The sequence below is a fragment of the Passer montanus genome, unplaced genomic scaffold (assembly GCF_014805655.1).
Source record: "Passer montanus isolate IOZ18808 unplaced genomic scaffold, ASM1480565v1 scaffold29, whole genome shotgun sequence".
NCBI lineage: Eukaryota > Metazoa > Chordata > Aves > Passeriformes > Passeridae > Passer > Passer montanus.
Window position 1 is genome coordinate 7,734,075 of NW_024367596.1, and position 26,405 is coordinate 7,760,479.

Here is a 26,405-nt window from a genome sequence, read left to right on the forward strand (position 1 = left end):
TCCAAGCATTTCCACTGGCCCAGCTCTCTAGGTGATGTATTTGGCTCTTACCACACCAGTGTGTTGAGTAGATTTGCACAGAAGCAGCACAGTCGTGTATTTGAAGAATAATTTGCGCTCATTATGTGTTTCTTTAAAACCTTCCATCTCCTCTCCTCCCTTTCCCCCTGCTTTCCCTTTTCCCAGTGTTTGTAAGGTTACCGAAGAAACTTGCATTTAAACAATTCAGGAAGGACTTAAGAATCCATCCCTCGGCCAAGGTATATTTTTCTATTTGCAGTAAATCTAAGTCAGTAATGTCTCATTGAGTAAGGGCACAGATGTGGTTTGCTTAAGGACAGATTTTTTGGTGTGACGAATGTTTTGTGTGGAAGTCACTGGGGTTTTGTGTTGGTATCACAGATCTTTTAAAAATGCTCCTGTTCAAGGAAGAAAGACTCTGTGTATTTTGATAGCTGAAATGTAGGAGCCTGTTCACAGTGCAGAGTCCTTCATGAGGGAAACTGAAAAATCCAGCTAAAATTCAGAGTAATGCTGGCATTCACCTCCCAGTGCGAATGTGAATGGATGGGGGAGGCTTTGCCATGGGGAGGAAAAATTTTATTATTTACCTTTTAGCCTTGAAATCTATAAAAGCCTGTAGTAGATGTTTGTAGCTCAAAGCAAGAGTAGTGAGCACTCACTTTACTATGCAGTGTCCCTGAGAAAGCACCTTCTCCATGGGATTGTGTTCTCTGCAGCTCAGTTCTGCCTCTGGGAAAAACAGGGTTTGGTTTTGTTGCTTAGGAAAACAATTTTAATTGCCAAACTCATGCTTTTAAGAGGATGCAGTGGAAAAAAAACCTGAGATTTTCTGAATCTGTTCAAAAACTAAAATGTAAATATTCTGCTTAAAAATACTCTGTATTTTTTAAGATCACTGCAGGGAAGGGGAGCAGAAGCTTCAATGGAAGGAATGCTGAAAACTTTGCTTTTTCATTTTTAGAAAGATTTGAGAAAAGCTTATGCAACTTAGAATGCATATTAAGCACCTATAATTTCTTATAGGAATAAAATATAAATTTCTAATGCTAGAAGTGTCTCAAAGCTGCAGTCTAAATTATTTTTCATAGTTCTGTCTGCTATTGCTATACTTCTAAATATCTGTGATTTTGGTGAAATTCAGTCTTCAAAAGTGCTCAAGCAAATGTGCTTTTGAACCACTTACTTTGAGGTGGGTTTTTTTTGGGTGTAGAATCCCTAATACCTCACCATTGTCACTGCCCTCACCACTGCTTTTTTTATACAGATTGTTACACAGATGTCACTGCTTAAAGGAGCCATTCCTAGAGCTGGGCAAACCTTTCACCAGGGCCTCATTTTAACCTTTATCCTAAATTATTTCCCAGTCAGACTCTCTCCTTTGCAGCTCTGGGCTGGGATTTTTTTTTTTTTTTCTGTGACTGTTTGTATGGTTGTTTCGCACGTTCCCTGCTGCTGTTGTTTGTTGCCAGTGGCACGGTTTGGTGTCTGCCCTGGGAACGCCTGGGTTTGGAGCAGAGCGGGGCCGGGGATGCTCGGGCAGCTCCTGCCGCGGGATGTGCCAGGCTTCTGCTTTCTATGGGTTTCTCTCTCCCTTCAGCTCAGGGCTGCTCCCAAGGCGTCAGGACCGGCCCCGAGCCGCCTGCTGCTCCCGGGACGTCGCTGCTGTCGCCGCCCGGCTCCGGCTGAGCCCGCTCCGTGTCCCCGCGCAGCTCCCGGAGGCGCAGAGCGGGGCTGGGCTGGACAGACCCCGCCGTGGCCCGGGGCTTTGCTCATCGCTCCTCAGCGGTTTTCAAGGAAATTACTTCAAACTGCAGCAGGTTCTCGCCCTTTTTACATTTTGACCGCAGGGTAAAAGATGGGCTGTGGAGCATGCAGTTGGAAATGGTTAAAAATGAGGCGCACCTTGCTCCAGGAGGATTTTAATTTTTATCTCAAAGAATATATTTTTACAATTCCTAGTTGCAGCCCCATGACAGATTTCAGGTTTTATGCATACAAAAATAACAAATCATCATCTAGAGTCCTGTTTTGTCACTGAAGAGGGATTGAGCTTGCTTCTTTGAAGGAAAAAACTGGAATGCTTTCACCTCTGCAAGAAGTACCTTTTAAAAGCTGTTGATCCTTAATTTTAGGCAGATTAGGGGTGTTGCCCACTGGAAATGAGCAATAAGTAATACAAAGAATTTTGGACCTCTGACACTGTGGCTGCCTCATGTTATTTTTGCTCCTTTGACAGCGAGGCCTTGTGCTTGTTCCTTGTACAGCTTGGTCAGTAGTTGTTTTGAAAATGGTTTATGAAAATTATATTTATTAAATAAAATTTTCACTTCTAGCTGAGTCATTGTTTTAATTCTGTAACTGGTAGAGGAAAAGATGGCAGAGCACAGCCAGGCTTGCTCCACCCTGGCCCAGGAACAGTCAGGAGCAGGGCTGGAGAGAAATCACCAGCAAGAAAAAGATAACAAACCTGGGCCCCTCCCCACACAATTCTTACAGCCCCCTCATCTCTCACCCTCCCAGGTTCCTTGCCCTGATTTGATTTATCCCTGACTCCTGCCAGTTGTCCTTTGAACACTGACAAAGGCTTGAAATGGTATATTCCGCAAACACAAAGTTGAGTTTAGAAAAGAGACAACTGCAGTTTCATGCAAAACATTGACATTGCATTTAGGCAGCGTTTGCTGACTGAGAATTCCAGAAGTGGGGGTTGAGTTTTCTACCACTTTAAATGGTCAGACTTGGGCCTGAGGTACAGGTGCCTATTTAGAAGCAAAACTCTTGGTGTTTATTTTATGCAGATACTTCTACTTTAGTACACATTGGTACTAAACCAGCTTCATATTTACAAAGCTAAGGCCTATTTTTGATAGATGAAATTATAATTACAGCAAGTATTTAATGGTGTGGTCAACTGTTAGAGATCCCAGAGGCCTGAAGGGCATCACTGGTTTTTGTTTAAAAGCCAACCCAGACAATTTACCGTCCTCAAATAAAAGCTACAGAGACTTCTGGCAACATTATTGAAATCAAAGTGTGAATGACAAAAGTTTATTAAATGCATTCTTTAAAAAAACTTATATCTTTCTTAAATAAGGATGTCTCAGTATGGATTTCACTGTAAAACAGTTTTGAGGCAAGTCATAAGTTACCTATTAACAGGTTGATGAAGAAGAAGTGGCTTTACTGCTGAACCTGAGGCACAACAGCCACTGCAGTGTGGTGTCTTCCTTCAGGAGCTGGGGCACGGCCCTGCCCAGGGCTGGGACAATCAGCTCCAGCTGGGACTTGTAAACAGTGGGAACAAGCAACAGGCAAGGTGGAGGAGCAGTTTTTAGATCCTTTTTTACCCACCCAAAAGAAAGACTTGCCCTGAACCATATTTTATGCAGAACACATCTGTTCCATGGTTTGGGTTTTTTTCCCCCATTCCCTAAAAGCAGATTCCAGAAATAAGTTTTACAAATAATACACTGAAACAATGCAGTACAAACCTCAGTCATGGCAATTTCACTGGAGCTTTATTGCCTCTGTTGGTAATGAGAGGGATTGTAAGAAGTTACATTTTGAACTTACAGAGATATGTAAATGATGGGTTTTTACTAAATATAATCTCGAGATTAAGTGTTTTATATCAGGGCACTTCTAATTTTGTACATATCTTAATGTATAAAAACACTTTACAAACTTGATGTTTGCCTTCATTTTTTTTTTCCTTGACATTTGGCAAAATTAAATCAATCCATTTGCGGGGAGATCATCAAATTGAAGACATAAGCACTTACGAATTAAAGCAATCCAAGTAAGCAACTGGCTGCATTCTTAAAAAAAAACCAAACAAACAAACAAAAAAAAAACCCAACCCCACACATATATAAAGGAAAAAAACCACATGGCCACATCCGAGCACGCTTCAGTACAAAATATTCCCTGTAACCAGGCATTTTGTCCTTAGAACAACACCCTGTTAAATCAATGTTTCTTTCAACTTCAGTCATTTTGAAAAACTTTTAAAGATGCCATGATAGCACAAATAACCCTTTTCTGCAACATAATTAGTCAAAGTTTTTATGTATTTCTTTATAATTACATAGTAATTATAAGCATGTAGTACCAAACTGATGACAACACTATTTTGTTGGAAAGATCTTGCATTCAAAAGGAAGAGTCTCTAAAACACCACAGCATTTTGCCATTGCCCAATCCCAGACATTTTTGAGGGACAAGTCTGCATTGGGCTGAAAAGCAAGTCAGTTCTGCTCTCCAAGCACAGCATACTTGAACTAATCAATCTGAAACAGTACCAAAACCCTCAAGACAGAAAACAGCACGCAGAGATAACCTTGTCGAACTTTTCTTTTTTTTCCACCCCACCCACCCCATAATTTCAAGTCCCCGTTTTTATTTACACAAAACTGAGAAAGGAAATACTGAAAGCAGCAAAACACACAGTTTTTGGCATAGCCAATTCCAGTAGCTGGAGAAAGTCTGCAATGTTTTTGAGGAATTGTATTTTTGGAATAAATGCATAACTGGATTTGCCAAAAGGGCACTGCTGTAAGGGGAGCCAGCCTTAAGGTCAACTGCACACAGTACAAATAAAAATTTTAGCTGTTTAAATCAATTTTTCTTTAAAATACTTTTAGCATCTGCATAAAATCGTGCTGCAGTCTAGTGCCAAGTACCAATGACTCATCTCAAGAATAATTCTTGCCTTATCAGGGCACTATTTAGAGCATGGACTTAAACCCCCTCTTCTCACATGTAAGTATGGTCTGTCTCCTCTCCTGGAGCTCGTTCTTTCCAGCTTGTTTTCCAGAGCAGGATTTAGCACATCTCTTCACAAGTAACTCAGTGAGGAGTAAAAGACCATAAAAGCAGCTCAAGAGCTCTTGTATTATTAAAGAACTGCATTTGATAAAACCTGCTTTGATCCAAATGAAGCAATTTAGTCAAATGCAGCAAGACAGAAGTAGTGATGATCAACAAAATAATTTAAACAAACATAGCCAGTGGAGTAGTTTGGATCTGATCTGTGCTTGTTTGGGAAAGCTTTACTTTGAATTTCTGTATTTGGCAACCACAGTGATACGTCAATTTAAGGAAAACTCAGCAAAATAATTTAAGAAAGGGTGTCATCCATAATGGCAGTACCTCTATGTTATGAAGACTTAACTTACCAGGATAATGGTTTCAAAACCCAGATTCACATCAACCTCACCAGCTTCTTGTACAACAGGGCCATTTGCTTTGTCACACCTCAGCCATAAAAGTCACATGTCTCAATTTAAAATACTGTATTGTGTAGCAAACAGTTAAGACACAAATTCAGTATATTCAAGTGTTTGATTTCCACAGAAATGAAAAACCTTTCTTTGACAGACAGATAAGCATTTCAAAACTGTAATGAAATCTGATTTCTTGGAGAGTAACCTAGAGAACGCTGGCTCCTGTGAGGACACAGCTCAGCCCACTGCGGGCTCTGCCATGGCCCGGGGGGAAGTGCTCAACCTGTGTCGTCCCCAAGCTGTCCCCAGAGCAGCTGAGCCACCAGCAAACCTCAGCCAGGCACCAGAGACCTCCAATCAACAGCCCTGGGGCTCCTGGGTCATTCCCGTCACTGCTGTGACAGAGACTCAAGCTCAGACGACACCTGCACTTTTCCAGGAAAGAAAAAACTTGGACCCAGTACACTTAAATATATCACTCTTGCAGGAAGTGCTATCAGTACAGTCTTTGCAACTAGCCCCAAGTGTGTATTTAAGGATTCTTTTAAAAATTGTTTTGATGTTGATCTGTATAATTCAGATGCCATACAACAGTTGTCTGATGATGACCAGCGTTGTGCTTTATGTGAAATCAGAAACCTCAAAATAATTATAAAGCTTCTAGGACTTATGGGAGATGAAACTAGAGTGATCCACCAACAAAAAATAAATCCATGATGAAATCCACAGTGTTGGAATTTTAACGGGCAAGAGTGGTCCAGACTAGAAGAAAAGCCCAAACCACCAGTAGAAGAATGAAATATGATATGGTCCAAGATGTATCCTTAAAGGTTTGTCTCAACCCTCAGCCATATTGTGAGGATTGATCTTCAGTTCAGTCAGCCAGCAGAAATTGACTGTGCAATTTTCCATTTCAGGTATTGTACAGACTATGTACACTCTAGAAGGGTCCTTTAGTGCTACACTGTTGTACTTTTTGTCCCAGCAATTTGAGGGCGTGCAAATTCCACAAAGTCATCAATAAGAACTGGCCATGCCCCTAAAAGAGGAAAACACCAGAATGTAAGAACTTGGTTCAACAAGGCATTCTTTCACAAGCTTCATATCCAGACAAGCTATTTGCTTTCCAGTATTAAACTAGGCAGAGTTCAAAGCAAAAAAATACAATTTTATTTTCCTGCTTGAAATTTAAGAGCCGGTTAAAGATTTCTGCTTCCTTTAAAGCCAGTTAATACACATCACCTTCAAGGGTCATCTTCCAAACAAAACCAAAAAACTGACCAAAACCCTAACTCAAAACTGATGAGGGAATGAGGACAGTCCATAATCACTAAATAAAGCTGGAGAAGTTTGCTGCCCTCTGCTCTGGAGGTATCCCAAGTTTCGTTTCCCCCCTCACTGAACTGATGTGCTGCCAAGGCTGAGGGTAATCAGCTGTTCTTGGCTGCACAGGGACCGCAAGAGGAAAGATCGATACAAAAGTTTACAAGAAACACATTTGGTAGGAAGTGAGTTCTGTTCAGAAACCCCTGTGTGCTGCCAGCTTCACTTCTATGTCAGAACATGTCCAAGCCTCACATAAACTGAAGCAACCAGACTTAAAAACATCCTCAGCTACAAAATGCAGTAACCAAAGGACCCTACACAGAGCTGCACAAACCATGGATCAGTTACTTGGATGAAGCTGCCAAGAACTGCACCAGCAGAGAATCTGTGGGTTTTAAATGGACATATAGCAGGGTTTGTCTCAATAAGAAAGAATTTGAGGTTGTCTCAGTAAGAAAGAATTTGTGTCTGAGCTTAGAACAAAAAAAGAAAATGGATTCCATGAAAGCTGCAGCATTTCTTTTTTAAAACATTAATAACAGATATGATTACAACGTGCATTAAAGCAGCCCTAGCTGGACTTCAGATCACCAGAAATACTCTAATGGAGCTGGTTTTGAGATTGTGCCAAAACAGATTACAGAAATAAATGTAACATAAAACACAGAAGTTAATGAGGGAAGATGGCAATGTTTACCTTCCTCATCATAGTTAGACATGTCATCTGCTATCATTGTACTAAAGTCTAGAAGAAGGTTCCAGGTATCCTTAGGAATTGATCTTTTATGATGTTCCTGTTTGGAGAGGTGAAAAATTTATATTTAAAAAAATAAATTAAAACCCTATTATACATTCATTTTTACTGTCTCAAACACATCCATATCCCCAAAACATATTTCTATTGTACACACTATGAATATCTGTGATTTAGGTCAAGACAGTCTATTTCATCTACTCAATAACTTAAACATGTTTATCTTCCAAGTTCTGAAAATACTGCAGTCCAGATTATGTAAAGCTTTAAACTTACCAACAAAAATTTGTTCCACAAGTCTAGAAATTTAAATCTTCCATTAAGTACTAAATTCCAGTAGGCAATGGCCATTTCTAAATCTGTAATATTAAAATAATTACTTTTAGAGATATGCATACCAAATATATAATCTCCACAAGCATCTAACACTAGGATCAACCATGTATTTATGCATGTATAAAAGAAAAGATTGTGAAAATTAAAAGATTAAACTAATGCAAATATACTCATGGATCCTTTACAAAAAGGCAACCATAAATAAAGTTTTACACACATATTTTATATTTCACAGAACTGAAAATTGTCCACATTAATATCTAACATGTCCAAAACCCCCCAGGACATTTCATATGCCTTTTGCTATCTAACAACAGTTTAGTTAAAAGTCAGCAAAATATTTTCAGTTAAAGATGCTATTGGCTTGAAAAGAAAATTTGTATTTTCTACTGAGACTTTCTTTTTTTAATGTACAAAATACAATTTAGATAAAACCAACTTTTAATTATTTCATTTTTAGGGCAACCTTATTACAAGTGTTGCCTTTGTAACAAGGCTTTTGTCAAGTGCTCATTTCTGTAGTCAAGATTTCCTTTTGAAAAAGAATCTTTAGGTAGTGTCCTTGAGCAGACAGAAGATAGTGGGTTTTTTGTTGGTGGTGGTGTTTTGGTTGGGCTGAGTTTTTGCTTTTATTTGGGTTTTTTTGTTGATGGTTTGGGGTAGTTTTTGGCTGTTTTGGTTTGGGATTTTTTTCCTTTTGTTTGTTGGGTGTTTTTTGTGGTCGGTTGGAGTTTTTTGTTCTTCTTTCCAAGCCTTGTGTTAAATTCCTGCTTGTTTGGAATGAGTGAAGCCTGCCCTGACAGATTTGAGGGCAGCCCCCTGCCTGTCAGAGCTGCTGGAGGGCAGCAGCTCCCAAAAAACCCCGGCTGGTCTGGATGGAGGGGAGGGACAGAGGCAGCTCCCCCCTTCCTGGGGAGGGCCAAAGTGCCAGGAGGGGCAGACAGGAGCTGGTGAGCACATAAAAAACATCTGGAACCCACAACTCTGCCCAGGGTCACCTGCACTGCCAGGAACCACCAGGGAAGTGCTGCAGCACTAACCCCACTCACTGTGAATTACCAAACCCAGTATCCTCAGCCACAGGATGTCACACAGTGACCCCAAAAGGCTGCCCAGGTGAGTGGTCTCTTTTTAACAAAGGCTCTTAGCTATCTGACAGTCTAGCAAATTTCTACTGTACAATCACTATAAACAAACTGTGCATTCTGACATCTTTACACAATTTTGAGGTAATTCTTGTGGGTAAGCAAAGGCTGTTAAAAGCTCACTCTCAGGATGCTGCAACCTCAAACTCACTGTATGAGTCCAAACATGTAAAGCATGATGACATAATGCCTTGGGACAACCTACGTTTTTAAAAATAAACTACATGAAATAACAAAACTGGAAGGTAAAGATATAATTTTAGGTTTCTGGAAGTGTGAAAATGCTCAGTGAAATCCTCCTGGATCAAATATAAGAGTTTCAAAATTCCTCCATTTTGAATTTTATCCAGAGAGATGCAAGAGAAGCAAACAGTGTTTGAGATGAACACCAGCTACAGGGTATTTTCCAATGAGATGCAAATATCACAAGAACTTTTCAGACACCCTCCTACTTACACAGTAGTAACGAATTATGCAGAGGAAATATATTTCCAGAACTGTGCCTGAACTACTGAACAATGTTTGCAAGATTAGAGGCCAATATACATTAAAATCAATTTGGCAAGTTCCTACAAGCAGTTATTCAGACACACCAAAATTAATTGCCTAACTAGCAGCACTTACTTTGCAGCTCTGTACTTCTCCCAGTATTGTTTTGCTCCAGGGTTTCCAGAATTATTCTGCCCTGTTCTAAATTCATGCCTAGAACCGTGTATTTATGAGCACCAAAATGGCTGGTAAGCATCCAGACTTTAGGCTTAGACTTCTAGACCCAGACTTTAAAACAAAAACAATTTTAAAACCTATCTTACACTATGTATATGCTATATGGATCTCAGAAAACTATACTTGTCTGCCACTGCTAGAGCTTAACATGCACGAAGAAGCTTTATGATGAATGAGAAATAAAGCAAGTGAATGAGTTTTCCTGGGAAATTAATCCCACAATTCAGTTGCTGTCTACATTTTCCTTGTTGTAGCAGCCTAAAAAAATTATAATGACTTTCTACAAGAAATACAAATCAGCCTATTCATTTATTTGCATGATTCAGAAACGACTGCAAGCATGCACAAGTATTTTCAGATGGTTTAGCACCACTTTTAGCTCCTCTGGATACAATGAAATTCACAATCCACTGAAAACAACAAACAAAATACAGCCAGATGTCAAAGAAGGATGCAGAGCTTTTGCTTATTTACTTACTTTTCAATACTCATTTTAAGGCAAAAGTTGGTCTGTACATAAAAGCCAGTAAAGCTAAGGCAGAAAGCTCATCTTTACACAGCCTGGGAATGCAAAGCTGTCCAGTGGCAGCCAGTTTAGAGCATTTTCATTACTGAGAAGAACAAATTCATAACTGCCAAGGAAGAACCTATCAGCCTTTCCATAATTTATTACTTCTCAAAACCAGAAAAATTAACTTAAGAAGTTACAGTATCATGAAAGGCCAGTTTTGGCTAATAGCCAAATCACACTGTAAGAAATGAATGTACATCCTGGCTGTTTAACATCACAGCTTGAACGAAATTTTTATTCCCTCATTTTTGTTGTTTTGCACAGACAGAGCTACAGTTGGTTGCTTTAATTCCATCCAAACTGTGGTGTTCTGAAATTATTTTTAATAAGTTATTTTTCCATTTTACCTGTTACACCAACCAAAGCCACACTCTGCATGTGAACTCCAAAATAATGACAAAAAAGCCTTCAGTGAGGTAAAGGGAAAAAAAAACCCCTGTATGTAGGCACCAGCAGGCATCAGGCCCAGAACACAGGAATCCATTTGTACCATTCCAATTCTACCCTGCTAAGACATTTGCAAGCATTTCTGGTGTTACAAGGGACTGTACAAATGTGCTTATGCAGAAAATGGTTTTACAGCTTCAATTTATCCTAAAAGTAAAAATTCAATTAATCTGTTCAGTGCTGCAAATTCTAAGTGGTGCAATCATGTCTTTAACATAAGAGCATAATCCATTGTGCTTGCTGAGAACTCACTCTGAGTGAACAGGTAAACCTTCTCCCATAAAACTCTGTAGCCTTTATTAATAATCAATTTGAATACCTTAAATTGACATCTATCTTTCAAAACACAAAGATGTATTTTATGCCAAGGGTGATTATCTTCCAGATTCATTGGATCACAATAATACATTCATTTACTGCTTTAATTAGCCATTTCAAATATTCATGAACAAATGCTTATGAATTAGAATACATACCTAAACCTTTCTGTCCCGGGTTCTTTGCAAAGTTGAAAGTAAACTGATAAAAATCTTTAAATCTTCCTGGCTCTTTTAATTCTTGTTCCATTTTAGGAATCTGGGCCTTCAGTTTTTCTATGCTGTCACATCTGCATTTTAAAAAGCACATTTGTTTGTGTATTTATGTGTTATTCACTTTGCTATAAAAACATGAGTTAAAATCTATAAACTGTTTATAGAATACAATATGATTATCAAAACAGAATTCAGGAAGCCTTTAATGAGTCTGCACCTCTACAAGAATTTTATTTGTTATTTCTTCGCATTGCATGTGCACGTATACCTGACAGATCAGGTTCTAGAATCCACAAAACTTTTAGGGAAGTGTGATAAAGACTCCTGCACTCTCACAAGGCAGAGAAACCCCAGGGCTGCCCAACACCCCTGCTCCACTGCCAGAGCAGCTCTGTGCCAGCCACCACACAACCCTCCCAGGACCAAGGCTGGGCTGTGTTCTTCCAGAGGCAAACAAGCAATGCTGGGCTCTGAAACGTCTCAGAAAGGACACAAAGCCTGAGAATTCCCCAAAGCAGGACACTGGATCGCACTGCCACCATCGAACACTCAGTGAGCACTTACCCCAGCTCAGTCATTCCATCCATGAATTCCAGCTTTGAAAATTCACACTGTGTCGCAGCCCGGAATTTCCACGCGATGATGAGTACGGTGATGCTGGCTGGGTCGAGAGCTAGGTCATCACAGAACTGCTGTATCCCATCTATACCAATCTTATTTTCATCTTGAGGATCTTTGGCACATAAAAGTAAGTATCAAGAAAAACAGATATTTGAAAAAGCTAATTTGTTCAACAAGTGTATTTAAGAAAAGGAGACATTTTCAAGAAGCCATTTTTGGGATCTGCTCTTCTAAGAGAGTATTTTAAAAACAAAATTAAATGAGTGTTCCCAATGGTTAAGCTTTAACAATTGAGGCAGTTACTGCAATAAAGCCTCCCATACAATGAAGATCATATTATTTTCATTGAGAGACAAAAGCACCACAAACATTTGTTTTCTCCTAATAATATGCAGGATGTTCTGACTCATTCCCTGCAGAGCACAGTGGTTCTGTCCCCCCAGCACAATCAATTATTGGCCTCTTTGGTCACACTGATGAGCTGTGTTCCAGCAGAAGCCATTCTGCACTGTTCATTTCCACGCTGTACCAACAGCCAAATCTGCCCATCCACGGCTCCCCCAAGAGCAGGTTTAGGCATTTCCTGGCACACAGGAGGTTTCCAGCATGCAGAGGTTGGACCCAGGAACCTCCAGGGGGAAGTTATGCTGCTCCATTAGCGATTCCAAGTCAGCCAGGCCCACTCCTCTTTCCACAAAGGAATCAACATCTGGTCTGGAAGTGAGATGCTCACATTTCAACTGTGCTAACAAAGATCTACTAATACAAGCCAACAAAGACTTCATAAAAAAGGTATTTGGATTATACATATAAAACATAGGAAAGCTGACAGAAAACAGAGCACTCATTTTTAGATTAAGTGCTAAAACACAGGATTTGTTCTGCTCTACTGAGTCCACTTTATGTGGTAGGATATCAGTTGAACACTGGCTATGTAACAGATACAAAGACTCTGTTTTCTTTTATACTCTGTTTGTAACTACCTGATAATAAGAACAAGCTGAATAAAAACTAAGGTAGAAGCCATCCCTAGTATGCAACCTTGTCCTCTGTCAGCAAGTCCTGTGTGATGTGCCTTCCCCAGGAGACTTACCTAAAATCCTTGTTTACCATCACAATTACTCACTGCACACACAATTCCAGCTCAGACCCTAATGTCCTACAAATGTAAATACATTCAGATCACATAAAGCAACTCCATATAATCCTTGTGAAGCAGAAACATACCTGTATTTCCCTTCTAATATGTATTATTAGCACAGAAAAACAAAGCTGAAAGAGTCAGTTAAGATTTCCCAGCACAAGAGCACAACATCACCAATATGCTGTAAATAAGAATTACACAAGTATGAAATGAGCCTTAAAATTCAGGGTACTCACCTTTGTATCTGTTATATAGTTGTTCTAACTTCTTTCTGTCCAGTGATCCTTTAACACTCTCTCGTATATAAAGTTCAGGATTTTGGAAAAAGTTGTCTGTTGCAACATCTAACTTCCAGTCATTTTGAGACAGACAACTCACTGCTGTCTTTTCACTAGATTGTGTGAAGACCATAAACTGACGCACTTTATCCTTCTGTGATGATTTCAACTTGTTCTAGTGAAAACAGACAACACTGTAACTAGAAATGTCTACTGGAAAAAAAACCCACAAGTGAATAAAAACCAGTCTCTTCATGTTTCTTTAAATCAGTATCTTTATAATTTTCCCAAGCAATCATACCAAAATATCTGATCAAGTTCCTCCAGAGGTGGGGCAGAGCAGGCCACTGAACAGTTTAGCACCACTGAGCAGCAGGCTGGAGTCCTTTTGGTCCCAGCTGCTGCAGGACCAGGGCCACACCTGGAACGGGATCTCCTGAGGTGCCTCCTGATGGCAGCAAGGGACTAGGCTGGGCCATCCATTGCAGGGAGCTACACACTGAAATACCTTAAAGACTTCTTTTTCTTTAAAAGGATTTTTGCCTTTGAAGGTTCTCAGCTCCACCTACATAATTTGCACAACATTCCTGCGAGGAGGCATTGTCTCCATTTCACAGGTGCAGCAACCGAAGCTAAGAAAAAAAGAGGCAGTGGTGCCTGAGGCAGGCGGGGGAGTGAGTAGCCAAGGTGAGAGCTCTGGAATTCCAGGCCTGCTGCCCAGGCCCAGCCATCCCGCCCTGCTCCAGCCCAGGACTGAAGGCAGACTTGCTGCTTATCAGCAGAGAGGGAATCCCAAGGATATTTCTGATGAGGAGCAGCACACTCAGGATTTCAAGGGTCTGAGTTATACAAAACTAACTGCTCATCAGGAGAAAGCAATCACAGCTCCTGTACTACACCCAAATTCAGTTCTACAGTTCACTCAATACAGTCAAAGCAAACACTCCCAACGTTACAACTTGGTACATAAAAGTTCTGACAAAATTTTAAGTCAGGATTGGATTCTTTACATGGCACAAGTGTTTAATTTTTAGTTTACTTTGTATTCTAACCAAAACTTATATGTTCTGTTCACTATTGTAACTGTAATTTCAACAGTTCCTTCTCACTGAATATGGAGAAAAAGGGAAAAAAAAAATCCCATGACACCATAAAATTCAGCCAAAGAATGATTAGGAGCAGTATGTGCTCAAGCTCTTAATTCCGAAGTGTTAATTAGTGTTCAATCACATCATCATAAGAAAAAAGAACGAATGCTTCAGAACACAAATTCAACTGTCCTGAAAGTCAGGATTAGTTTTCTGCAGCTTGATGACGAGCGCGAACACTTTTATTTGTAAGAATAGTTAAGTTACCAGCTTCAGAGTTACACCACTGAAAAAAAAATACAGGAACATCACATTTGGTTTAAACTGATACCCACATAATATAATAAACAGAACAATACCCTTAGCTTAAGTATCCCTTCATAAAAACAATCCCCCCCAAACCAAAACTACCCTGTATCTACAACACTTAACTGAAGCCAAACTTTTAGCTCAGACTGCAGACTTCAAACAGAGTGATATTAGTCAGGCTGTAGCATTTTTAAAGCTATTATGTGCTTGTGCTGCTCCTTATTTCAGTCTCTTGACCAAGTTTGTCACTCTGGACCTCTGGCTACAAACACACTTCTGAAACTGAGACTCTCAGGTGTGGTTCCAGGCCAAGGCCAAGCCACCAGAGCAGCTCCTGTGCAGCCCATGCGTCGATGCTCACTCCACAGCAGACACTCAGCACCTTGCACTACTGAGCTCACACTCCTACAAAAATCTCTTACGCTGACAAGGCCGTGTGGAACAACCTCCAGAAATGACTGATGGATTTTTAGTTGCAGCTTTTTAAAATGTATTGTAAACTCACATTATTGAAAACAAACCACTGAAAGAAATCCCAAATGAAGATGAAACAATCCCAAATTTAAATTTCTCTATCAATTACCAGCTTCCTCTAATCAGTTCCACACAGCCAGACTGCTGCATCACCACAGACTCAGCTGCACTATAGGACAGCCATACTTAATTATCTTGGCTTTTCTTTTTTTCTTTACAAAGCCGGTGCCTTAAACTTTAGTATTTTGATTTTTTTTAAATGTGTACACATAAGTATGCATTGCTCATTTAATAGTGAGTACTCTGTAAAACCCTCAGGAGGCTTTGTTCTTCCCTGCTCCTGCAAGGGTGAACTCTAAAAGCAGTGACATCCCACAAAAAGTCAAGGAACAGGTTTAAATGGACTTTACCATGGATGCCCAGGACCACAGAAGGTGGTGTGTTCTGCATCTTGTCACATAAAAGAAGAGTGCAATTTTTTAGAACAAAAACTTGCAGCTTAAATGCCTTTTATGGTAAAATTTAAATTCTGCATATGTACATGAGATTTTCTCATGCTTGGGGCTCCCTAAGTAATAGCAACAACATAAAACCTTTTTAAAAGATTGAAATTGCAAAGAATCAAGCAGCTAATTACAACATTCAGTAAGGCAGAAGATGCAATAAATCACACTGTTCAGCTATACTCTTTTTCTTTAATATTCATGTTTTTCCTGGTCAAATATGAGTTTATTTTTAGTGAAGAAGTGCCAAAACCCTTTCTTTATATTTGATGAATGCTTCTGCAGAGCCTTGCCAATATGGACAGGACACTCCACATCCTAAGTGACTGGGCACTCTCTGCAGGCCTACTACAGGACAGCAAGAGATGGAATTATTGCTGAGTTTTTATTATCCTATTATAGCTCTTCTTCCAGCACATTAAAAACCCACACTTCAAGCAGGAACAGGTTCCAAACCTTCTGCACTTTTAAGGGCTATTTCTAGACACTGAGCACTAATACTCTATTATTGTTTTAAGTGCAATACAGAGCAGCACATAACCTTTAATCCTACAGTCATCAGGCAACAAATACCTGACACTGAAATTGTGCTCACTGTAATGAATCACAATCCACGTAAAACATCTCAACTTTAACACAGGTTAAAAAGGAAGACAGAATTTTATTTAACAGATATTTGTCTTGCCTATATATACAAATGAACACCAATGGAAAGCAAATGAAACTAATTTGTACTCTTATTTCTTGGATCAAAAGGCAAAGGAAAAATTTAGTTCTGTAAGCCTTTGATCAAGTTTGTGTGGTATCCAAGCTACCTTTCATAATAAGAATGTCACAAGACAGATAACCTTGCTTTTAAAACACAGAATAACGTCTCTAAATGAAAAGCTACATTGTGTAGATTCATAAAACTACACTCATTCTAATTAACATCTGGTTCTATAATTTTAAAATGAAGATTTGCCTCTTATCATGAAGTACCAAATCTGAATATTCTAATTCAATATCCTTTCCTTGATCAGATACTTCAGTGAAAAAATTACAAATAAAAAATAAAATACTTGGACTTTTATTTCTTCAAGTATTTTTTCTCCTAATCTCAGGCACTAAAAATGCTAGAACTTCTCTACCAGCTCTGACTACAGCACTGTTTTTCCTTATCTTCTGCACTGTTTTTAGTCACCCCAAATTCAAAGATAAGTTCTGCACACTGGTCATCAACATTCTGCAGACAGCTAATAACCAAATGAGGGCTCCACTCTCTTGGATAATGTTCATGGGAAGCAGCACCAACCTTTGTCCCACACTGCCTGGACTGGAGAGCTGAGGATCCCCACTGGAGCCTGTTCTTGAACTTAGCTCAAAGGTCCCATGCGGCCCCAGCGAGACAAGCAGGGCACGGTGAGTTCTGCTGCCCAAACTTCCTCGTGGGCCCAAGGAAGCCATTCACACATCTCCTCTGAGAGCAAGGCTTTGCACCTTTCCCTTCCCACAGATACAGATGATCCCATTCCTGCCAGTTTCACCGCCAAGCAAAGGAATTCCAACGATGTGACATCTGTGCTTTTGTTTCAGGCACGACTCGAAGAAAAGCCTGTTAAGTTCTCATGCATGTGACAGGTAAAAGCCTTTTCTAAAATAGTATCAACAGCCACAAAGTCTGGGCCTTCACACTCACTGCACTCAGACTCCAGCAAGAGCCGTGGCTGTGGGAAGCATCCCCGCTCCTCCCAAGGAGCCAGCTCAATCCCAGAGGCTCGGGGCAGCCCCTCCCCCGACTGCCCCTTCTGTCCCTTGATGTGACACCAAAGGCCAGGGAGTTCTGCTCCTGAATCATCCCACCTTGGACCGTATCCATGAAAGGAACCAAAGGCACCTAAAAATATCTGCTCTACTGCTTGATTTCAACAAACACATGGCGAAAGCTTAAAAGGCAGAATCATGAGTATTTTTCTTTGTTTTGTAAGAAAAATGTTAATTACAACAAAAATCTGTAAATACACAGAACTGCAAATTAACCCACCAACAGTGATGGCACACAGGTATACTACCAAAAAAATCTGAGGTAAAGACAAAAACAATGAATGTAAATAGCCACAGTTTCTGCATAACGTAAACAAACATGTCCTTCAACTACATTTTATTTTCCACAGCAGTTTCTCTAGGAGAGGGCACACAAAGACAGTCAGGACATTTTTAAGGTGCTGTCTCAAACTGATGTGAAATCCACTTGGCTGCAGTGGAACAGAACAAAAACATTTAAAAAGTCTGTTGAGATATAAAATCGAAGGGAAAAATAACAACATAAAATTAAAGTTGCTTTCCATCCTCTATAATGTTCTTTTAGTGGATAAAATAATTTCAGTATTTGTATGCAGGCAGAAGGTCAATATACAGCTACCCAGAATATTGCTGTAGATATAATGGTAATTCGTGCTAACCTGAGAGGTGAAGGAAACACAAAAATCAGGGCTTTTCCAAATAAAAAAGGACAACATAAAGCAGCCAGTTGTTTAGCATTCTTAACTCTGGTCTGGGGCACAAGCTCTATTCATACTGAATATTTGCATTGGCACCGTAAAACATGAGTAAAATATCAAGAGCTACATAACAAATTTCACACCTTGTTCTCAGAGTAGTTCATATTCTTGAATATTTTCTTCATGGCTCTAGTTAAAAGTGATTTAAAGTATTAGTTCAAAGGGATCTCTGGGAAGCTAGGAGAGGAAACAAAATCATGCACCATCTTGTCTAGCACTCTGACTACTCCGTCCAAAGCGTAATGCCAAGAATCTGAAGTTTTACCATGGGACAACCAAGCCTCAAATGTTTAATATCAACAAACTGCTTCAGACATGCATATGCACCACCGATTTCACGTATAAACAGCTGGCCTTGCAGAATAGCTCGTTGAGTTAAACACCACATAACAATGTCATGAAGTACACCAACATTACAGGAGACAGCGTCAGACATGAAATTCTTGTAATATTAAATTTTACAACTTCCTGTCAGCTGAGGCTTGCAGTAAGAAATTATGTATTTATCAGCACAGAAATATTTTTCAGAGAACACAAACTGGACAATATAATAGACAATATAAATAGAGACAAGGCTAGCACTTGGCTCTGGATAAAGATGTAGATAATCACACACTTGCCTCGATTACCACACACAGTTCTAAACTCATTAAATCATTCAGAACTGTACAGGCAGTGAAGATGGCTGAGAGTACAGTGGACCAGCTTACTGCTCTGCCTTGATTCATGGGCACAGCACTGTCCTCAGGATGAGATGAAGCAGTAACACTCACAGGGAAGGTGAAGGACAGCACTTCCACAGGTGCTGCTCAGCCAGCTCAAATGAAGAGTGGGTAAGAAAAGCTGACTGCTCTCAGCAGCCCAAGGAATACTGGCAGGGTGGTGTCCTTTCCAGATCCAGGACAAAGATGGTTCAAGGGCAGGAAGCCTCTGTCCTGAAGGCACAAAGCTCTGGCCATATGGACACTGCTGGACTCAGGCAGAGCCAGCAGTGCTCGATCTGGCAGGGCTGCATGGACAGGTAGGTGCCAGGCCCCAGCTGCAGGAGCCTGTGCCATGGCATTGGCTGTGCTGCACAAGGTACCTGGCCAAAGCCTCTGGCAGGATGGGCCAGAGCAGTTGTGTACATGGCATGAAAAATGGGACATCGAATCTCATGTTTCTGGATGGGCATCCTCAGATCCCTGTGAAGTCTCCCTACCTTTCCCCTAACCAAACAGAGAACTGTGGCATACCACAAGCACAGGTACAGAATCCTACACCCGGGCACTGGAAACCATCCACACCTGTATTTACTACTTCTAGAGGCTGCAGCCTGTCATTTAGTCCCACTTCAGTGTCATCCTTTCACCTGGGTGCTGGAGTCAGCAAGCACAACCTGGAACACAGCTGTCTGCACAGGGCCTAACAGTTCTGCTCGGGGCCATGACTGGAGCATTCACACACTCCCTCCCTTCTGATAAACACCAATCACCCAGGACAGAACTGCTACACAGAATATGTCTGCTGGTTCTTCAGCTAAGTGTTTCCAAGAAGACCAAGCAGACAGAACTCTGCTGTATCTAACAAAAATATATTCTCTGAATAATGGGCCTCACTATTTCTCTTATAATGCCACTTTCTACAGTATGGTTCAATTCAAATTTCTAATCTCACAGCCAGCCAATAATATATGTACATTCAAGACATTAACTGTCTGTTTCATCAACCGTGTATCTATTTTGCCTACCTACACTGGATATACTGTGAGACAACTCTAGGTGATTTTTATGGAAAAAAGTCTTCATAAAAGTTGTGTAACATTACTGTGTATGCACAATTTCAGACAGTCCCAGACCTGCACAATTACAATAAGACACCCTTACAGTCTGAACTTTATTCAGACTTCAGTCTTAAGCACTCCTTAAAAAACACAAATGAAGATCTACATCAAACTATTCAATTAAAAATTATACTAGTTACTTAGTGACAAGTTTATTAGAGGTCTGCACACCACTAATTTAAATGCTGGCTAACCAAATTTTTATGCCAACGTAACTCCATCAATTAAAGATGACGTTGTAATTTTTTTTAATATGTTTTTAACTCTGCTTGCCAGAATAGTATTAACAGCAAGTATAAAACATCCTTATACCAATAAGCATACACCAGTAGATTTTAAGACTCCCTCCTACACCCTTCCTAGGACTGTATCACTGCTACAGAAAAGTACTGCTTTAAATTGTACAGGTGTAGTAGCTAAAGCTGTTACAACATTTGAATACAGGGAAAGCCTGGAAGTCCTATTATAAACTGTTCCCTCTGGTGCATAAGACACTGTGCAAGAAACCAATGAGGGCCCCCTTAATTAAACTGAAGGAATGTATTTTTCTTTTGTTTAGGCAAACAGAACCAGCAAATGTTGTTCTAAACACTGCAGTTTCCCCCTACAAGAAGCAAGGGAGAAAGTCAGTCGATCTGGGAGTCCACAGCAAATCCTCAGCTGTAAGAACTGTATTACAGAGAAAAAGCAAGATAAACCTTTGCTAGGATGACCTCTGCAAGGCCCTCCCTTACAACAATTCTACGAAAGGAACCCACCAAGACCCTAGAACAATTATCCAAAAATTCTCCAACATAATCCCAGCCCAAAGAAGCATCAACACCCCCAAGTTTCCCTGTGAACTGACAGCACCTAATGGGCTCTGAGATGCCTGAAATCCTGCGGAAAAACTCCGAGCAGCCCCTGGTTCGTGGCAGCCCCTCGCACTCCCTCAGTGCTGCTGCAGGCACAGACCGCCCAGAGCTGCCCACAGCAGCGCCGCTGTCCCGCGGGGTGCCCGCACCCTCACGCCAGGTGCCGGCAGCCCCTCCCCGCCGTGCGGGGCCTGCCGGGGCCCCGCGGGTCCGAGCCTGGCCGGGATCCCGGCGCCCCCCGCTTAGGCCCCTGCCCGGAGCAGCCCTGCCGCCCGCCCCGCGGCCCGGGCCCCACACGCCGGCCCTGCCGTGCCCGGCAGGAGGACGAGCAGCCCCCGGGCGAGCACATCGTGCCCGGCTGCGGAGCCCCCGACACCGGCCATTCGGCCGCTCCCGGACACCCAGCGCGCCACGACCAGGCCGCGCTGGCCCTGCCCGGCCCCGAGGCGCCGCGCTGGGCCCGGAGGGGCCCCGGGCGGCCGCTCACCATGGTGGGGGCTGTGCGGGCCTCTCCCCTCCCGGCTCGGGCGGACACTGAGGGCGGCGGCGGCGGCGCTTCCTCCGGCGGCGGCGGCTCCCGGCTCCTCACGGGCCCTTCCGCCGCCTTCCCCCGCTCATGCGCAGTGTGGGGAGCCGGGAGCCCTCACGGGGGGCGGCCCCGGCCGCGTTCCCCGGGAGCGGCGGCGGCGAGCGGCCCTCGCTCGGCGCTGAGGTCGCGGCGAGCACCGGGGCGGCCTCGGCCCGAGGAGGGAAGGGAAGGGAGGAGAAAAGTCACTCCCGGCCTCCTGGAGGCTCTTATGGAGTGGGCTTGGGGCTAGGAGGGGATGCGGCGGGAGTGCGGCGTCCCAGCTGCTCCTCACCCCAGGACCCGCTGTTCTGTCGGGAAAACTCCTTATGTGTTCCTATTCCGTCAATATCAAAAGGTCAGACACTTTTCGAGCGGTCAGTGTGGCCGCCGTTCCTGGGGGCCTGACCCCGGCAAGGGTGAGATGGGAAAATCCCCCGGGCTTTCCAGGATGGAGTCGCAGAAGAGGCAGAATCGCTCGCTGAGCAGCCGCGGAGACCTGGGGGAGGTGGAGGCTCGGGGCAGCAGCTTCACAGAGGAGCACCTCCGCGCCTGTAAGGTTTCCCTGATTTCCCTGCTCCAGGCTGCTGTGGGCAGATGTAGCTCTTCCTGCAGTAGCATGGCCGTGCTAGCAGAAGGGGCTGCAATGGTTAAATCACGGTTTGTACCACTATCCCAGACCGTTGTTTTTTCCCAGGAAAGCTTACTCTACCTACTGCAGGCTTTTGGCAGCCGAGGGAGTTTGGGGAAGCAAAATACTTGCAGATAAAACTCACAGTGGTGGCATACTGCTGTTGTGAAGGACAAAGGTTTGAGATCTGATCTTGTTCTCTCATCTCCTGCTGAGATTGGAGCTATTAAAGTAAGCTTCTGTATTTATTATGACTGGTATGATTGCACACACTGCAGAGAAATTAAGACTTCAAAAAGCCATTCCTCATCATGGATGTCCACAGTTTATGTATGTGTTTTTATAGAAAAGGGTCTGAATCACTTCTTGCTTACTTTCCTGAAAATCAGAGCAAAGCTTAGATGGGACTGTGAGGAGTTGAGTTGTATTTGGTGAGGAGAATCAGGCCTGTCCTGTGAAGTGTCCAATTTGCCTGGTGTATGAAACAGTAAAATTAAGAGCTTGATATCAAGTGTATGGGAATGTAGCTGAATTCAGCTATTCTTGGAGACAGCAGTTGCCTGGATACCTTGAATCCTACCAAAGAGCATAATTTTGAAATTGGGGATGGATGCAAATTGGCCAGTGAACAGCCATGAACACTGCACACCAGCCCAGTCCTTGTAACCACGGCAGGGGAGGCAAAGCCAAACCTGGAAAGCTCTTTGATTGAGGTAGCTAATTGCCATCACTGTAACATGCTGTGACAGCCCTCCTGCCAGCTGAAGACACAGTTTAGACCTGGAGAATTCTTGTGACATGTAACAATAATCTGAGGGATGAGCTGTGCATGCAGGAGACTCCTCAGGAGAGAAAGAGGATTTTTTAAGTGACTTGTTTTTTTCTAATACCTGCAGATCTTGGAGGTTTCTTGTAATGCAGGGACTCTTTGTGGGTTTTTTGAGTATATGGGGGCACACTATATTCGTGTTTAGTTTTTTGACTGGCTTTTGGTTTGGTCTCCCTAACTTACTAGATTGCTCTATAATATGAATTCCTGTCGTAGAAGGTATGGAAAACCACTTCTGAGCAGGGCAGATAACGAGATAATCCAGTGATATGATAATGAAATATATTTAAAAATGTGAAATGCATATTGCTGCTATTCACAGCATGCATACTATTTCTTGTGGGTTTTTTCCCAATTCAAGATCAGTCCTCAGGTGAAACTGTACCTGAGAAAAGGAGTGACTTCCTGCTGCCATTTAGGTCATAAGTCTAGTGTTACTGATTTTAGTGGGAGCTGCACTGTTCTGTAGTGGTTTCCAGAGTGCTTCTGTGGGGATATGGCTGAATTTCTGAATCTGAGGTTACCTTACCCAGAGCTCTTGGCCACCATGGTCTGACTAGACTGAGTTATTCTCCAGACACAGCTCACTGCAATGGGCAGGCACACACCTCAGGACACAGCCAGACTGCCCCAATTCCACCCATATCCACGTGCTTGAGCCTGCCTACAGATGGAGATGGGTACTTGCATGCTGTGTGTGCTGTCTGAATCTCACCCTCACCATTTCTGAGCAAAACCAGATGCTCTGTAAGCCAGGAGGCAGCATGAGGCCCCCAAAAAGTGCAAGTTACCTGAATTGGGCCTGTTGCCTTTTGTGCAGCTCCCTGCAGGATGGAGGCCAGGGCAGAGCAGGGAGAGCCAGCTCTGCTGCTGTGAACGTGACCCGTGCCCTGAGCGACTCAGACGAGAAGGAAGTTTCATTGTGCAATGTGCACACAGCATCATCGCCGTGACCAGGGTAACATGATGACTTGTTCAGTTTATTTTAAGGCTGACACACTTGCCTTGTTTTGTTGTGTGAACCAATGACGTTTTATCTTCTCATGTGAAACCCAGGAAAATGAGGCAGTGATTTTATTTTTTTAAAACTGTGTCAAGTGCATAACTGAATATAACACTGAGCTGGTTTGCACTGACCTGAGCTCTCTTCTTGAGCAGACAAATCAGTCTCATGTTCGGTCAAAGCAGAATCCATTTAGTGTAATCCCCTGGCTGAGAACCTAGAGCACTTTCTGAGGAAGAGGCCCAAAGCTGTATGAAGGATAACAATAACCTGGGGCAGCTTGGGCTGGACATGTCTTTCTAACCACATCTTTTTACTTTGTGCTCTAGAAAATGAAACCACCAAATCATCATACTGATGTAACAGCCATAGTGTGATTACAGCTATGGCCCTTTGCCTGCAAACTGACCCCGTGGTTAAGAGAGACCAAAGTCCCATGAGCTGTCCTGCACAAGGGTAATTGATGTCACTCTGTAGGCATCCAGAGGTGCAGACCCAGTGGTCTCCTGTTGTGCTGTTCAGCTGATACAGTTGGAATGCCTCTATCAGCCCATTATGGGGTTTTTTCTGCATTGAAAGAAGCACAGAGGAAGTAAACAGAGAGTCTTCCTGTAGGTGTCTGAGCAATTTAACCTGCAGTGACACAGCACCAGTATCAGAAGATTGTTGTTGATAGGTTGCAGGGAAGGGTGTTCACCTTCTATTAAGTTTTTCATCCTTCCTGCATTACACAAGAGGTTAACAAGTTACTACACCCAGTCCAAGGCACTGTTAGGAGCAGTTTTCCATGTGACAGCATCTCTGGGAGGGAGCAGGACAGCTGTATGTGACAAAGCAAAATCAGGTCAGAGAGCCTAAGAAAATCTGAACATTTCACATGTATTCCACCATACTCTGGCAGGCCTGAATAAACTGAGACTTCCCAGGACACCTAAAAGGCAGCAGACTGCTAGGCTTCTGGGTTTTTTTAAAACTAGCAAGTACTGAGATACATGTACTAAAAGCAAGGCATTTAAAGTAATATGAGTTAGCAAATGGGAGGGCAATAAGAATTGACATAGCTAGTTGATTTTTATATGGACATTTTTTAGTTCAGAACTTCTGTAATACAAGGTACAATATTTGTAACCAGAATTCTTTGACACTTTCCCAAGCTGTGATCCACACAGCGCCATCACAGCTTCATGATTAGAACCTACACCTTTGAACTGTAAGCAGCTTCCCATTCTCACTACAAAGAATTGCAGGTGATGTCAAGAATCTAGAAGACTGAGACATGAATCACCCTATCCCAGTGATTTTCTGTGGAGACTGGAGCAGCAGTTTTCCTGGAAGAAGCCCCATTTGTGATTGTTTTTTCTTTGTTTCAGAACCAGCAATTCTATCATATCATAGGCCAGTGTAATAAAGTACAACAGAATTGACCTTAGCTCAGCCCCCAGAGGTGATAAACAGCACAACTTGGACACCAAGGGCACCATCACATGACACAAACCTGAAAACAAGCACAACAGCTCTGAGAACAAACAACACTATGACCACTATTAAATTTATATAATGAATGCTTGTAACAAATCTGTTTTACAGAGTCTGGTCAGATCTGTTATCTCCACCCTTTGTGGCGTACATTGGGCACCAAAAAGGTCTGTCACAGTTTACAGTCTGGTCAGATCTGTTGTTATCTCCACCCTTTGTGGCACACATTGGGCACCAAAAAGGTCTGTCACAGTTTAACTCCCTCCAGCAATTAGGTACCATGGAACTGCTCATTCACCACCCTCACTTCCTGCTGGGATGGGGAGGAGGATAGGAAAAAAGGGGCAAAACCCATGGGTTGAAGTCAGAACAATTTAATAATTGAAATCAAATATAATAAATAATAATACAACTATAATGAAAAGACGACAAAGAGAGTGAGAAATGAAACCCAGTAGTGACAGGTGATGCACACTACAGTTGCTCAACACACCCAGAATGTCCCCGAGCAGCTCCTGGCCAGCTTCCCCCACGTCTGTGCTTGCCACAGTGTTCTGTGGTGTGCCATGTCCCTTGGGCCAGTTGGGTCAGCTGGCCCAGCTCTGCTCCCTCCCAGCTCCCTGTACACCTGTCTGCTGGCAGAGCATGGGAAACTGGAAAACCTTGAACTTAGGGCAAGCAGTGCTCAGCAACAACTGAAGCATCAGCTTGTTACCAACATTTTTCTCTCACTGACTCCAGAACACAGCCCTGGACCAGCTACAAGGAAGAAAGTTAACTCCCAGCTAAAACCAGGACACAGATTAAAGTTAAATCCAGCAATCATTATGATTTTAAAACCCAGCAGGACTCCAGATGTATTTTATTAATTACTGCTATAATAAAAAACATGGTGTATTCTGGTGCAACCAGAACATCCATGTTTGTTTTAATAATTCATTGTATAATCAACAGGTTTTTAAGCTACCATCAAATGTCTCAAAATTGCTTTTAGAATCCAGGCTCTCTTCCAAGAAATTCAGTTGGATCACATAAAAATAAATACCAAGGTTTCAATTACCAATTTCTGCAATGTTGATTTTTTGAACACAGCATTCAGTAGTGCATATTATTTTCCAAATGGAATTCTTAGGCAGAAGGATATGCCCCACTACTATAGAGGTACTAAGTGATACTCACCT

The 26,405-nt window shown here is 42.2% G+C and overlaps 1 protein-coding gene across 1 annotated transcript; it reads right to left on the bottom strand.

Moving 5' to 3' along the window:
* Positions 1-3,525: 3,525 nt before the first annotated feature.
* Positions 3,526-21,343, bottom strand: DCUN1D1 (defective in cullin neddylation 1 domain containing 1). Its single transcript, XM_039713794.1, has 7 exons — positions 21,208-21,343; positions 13,089-13,305; positions 11,652-11,820; positions 11,031-11,161; positions 7,606-7,688; positions 7,273-7,369; positions 3,526-6,288 (listed from the first exon to the last, which is right to left on the bottom strand). The coding sequence occupies exons 1-7, from the start codon at positions 21,208-21,210 to the stop codon at positions 6,209-6,211; spliced, it is 780 nt and encodes a 259-aa protein (XP_039569728.1). The 5' UTR covers positions 21,211-21,343; the 3' UTR covers positions 3,526-6,208.
* Between the last annotated feature and the right edge of the window lie 5,062 nt (positions 21,344-26,405).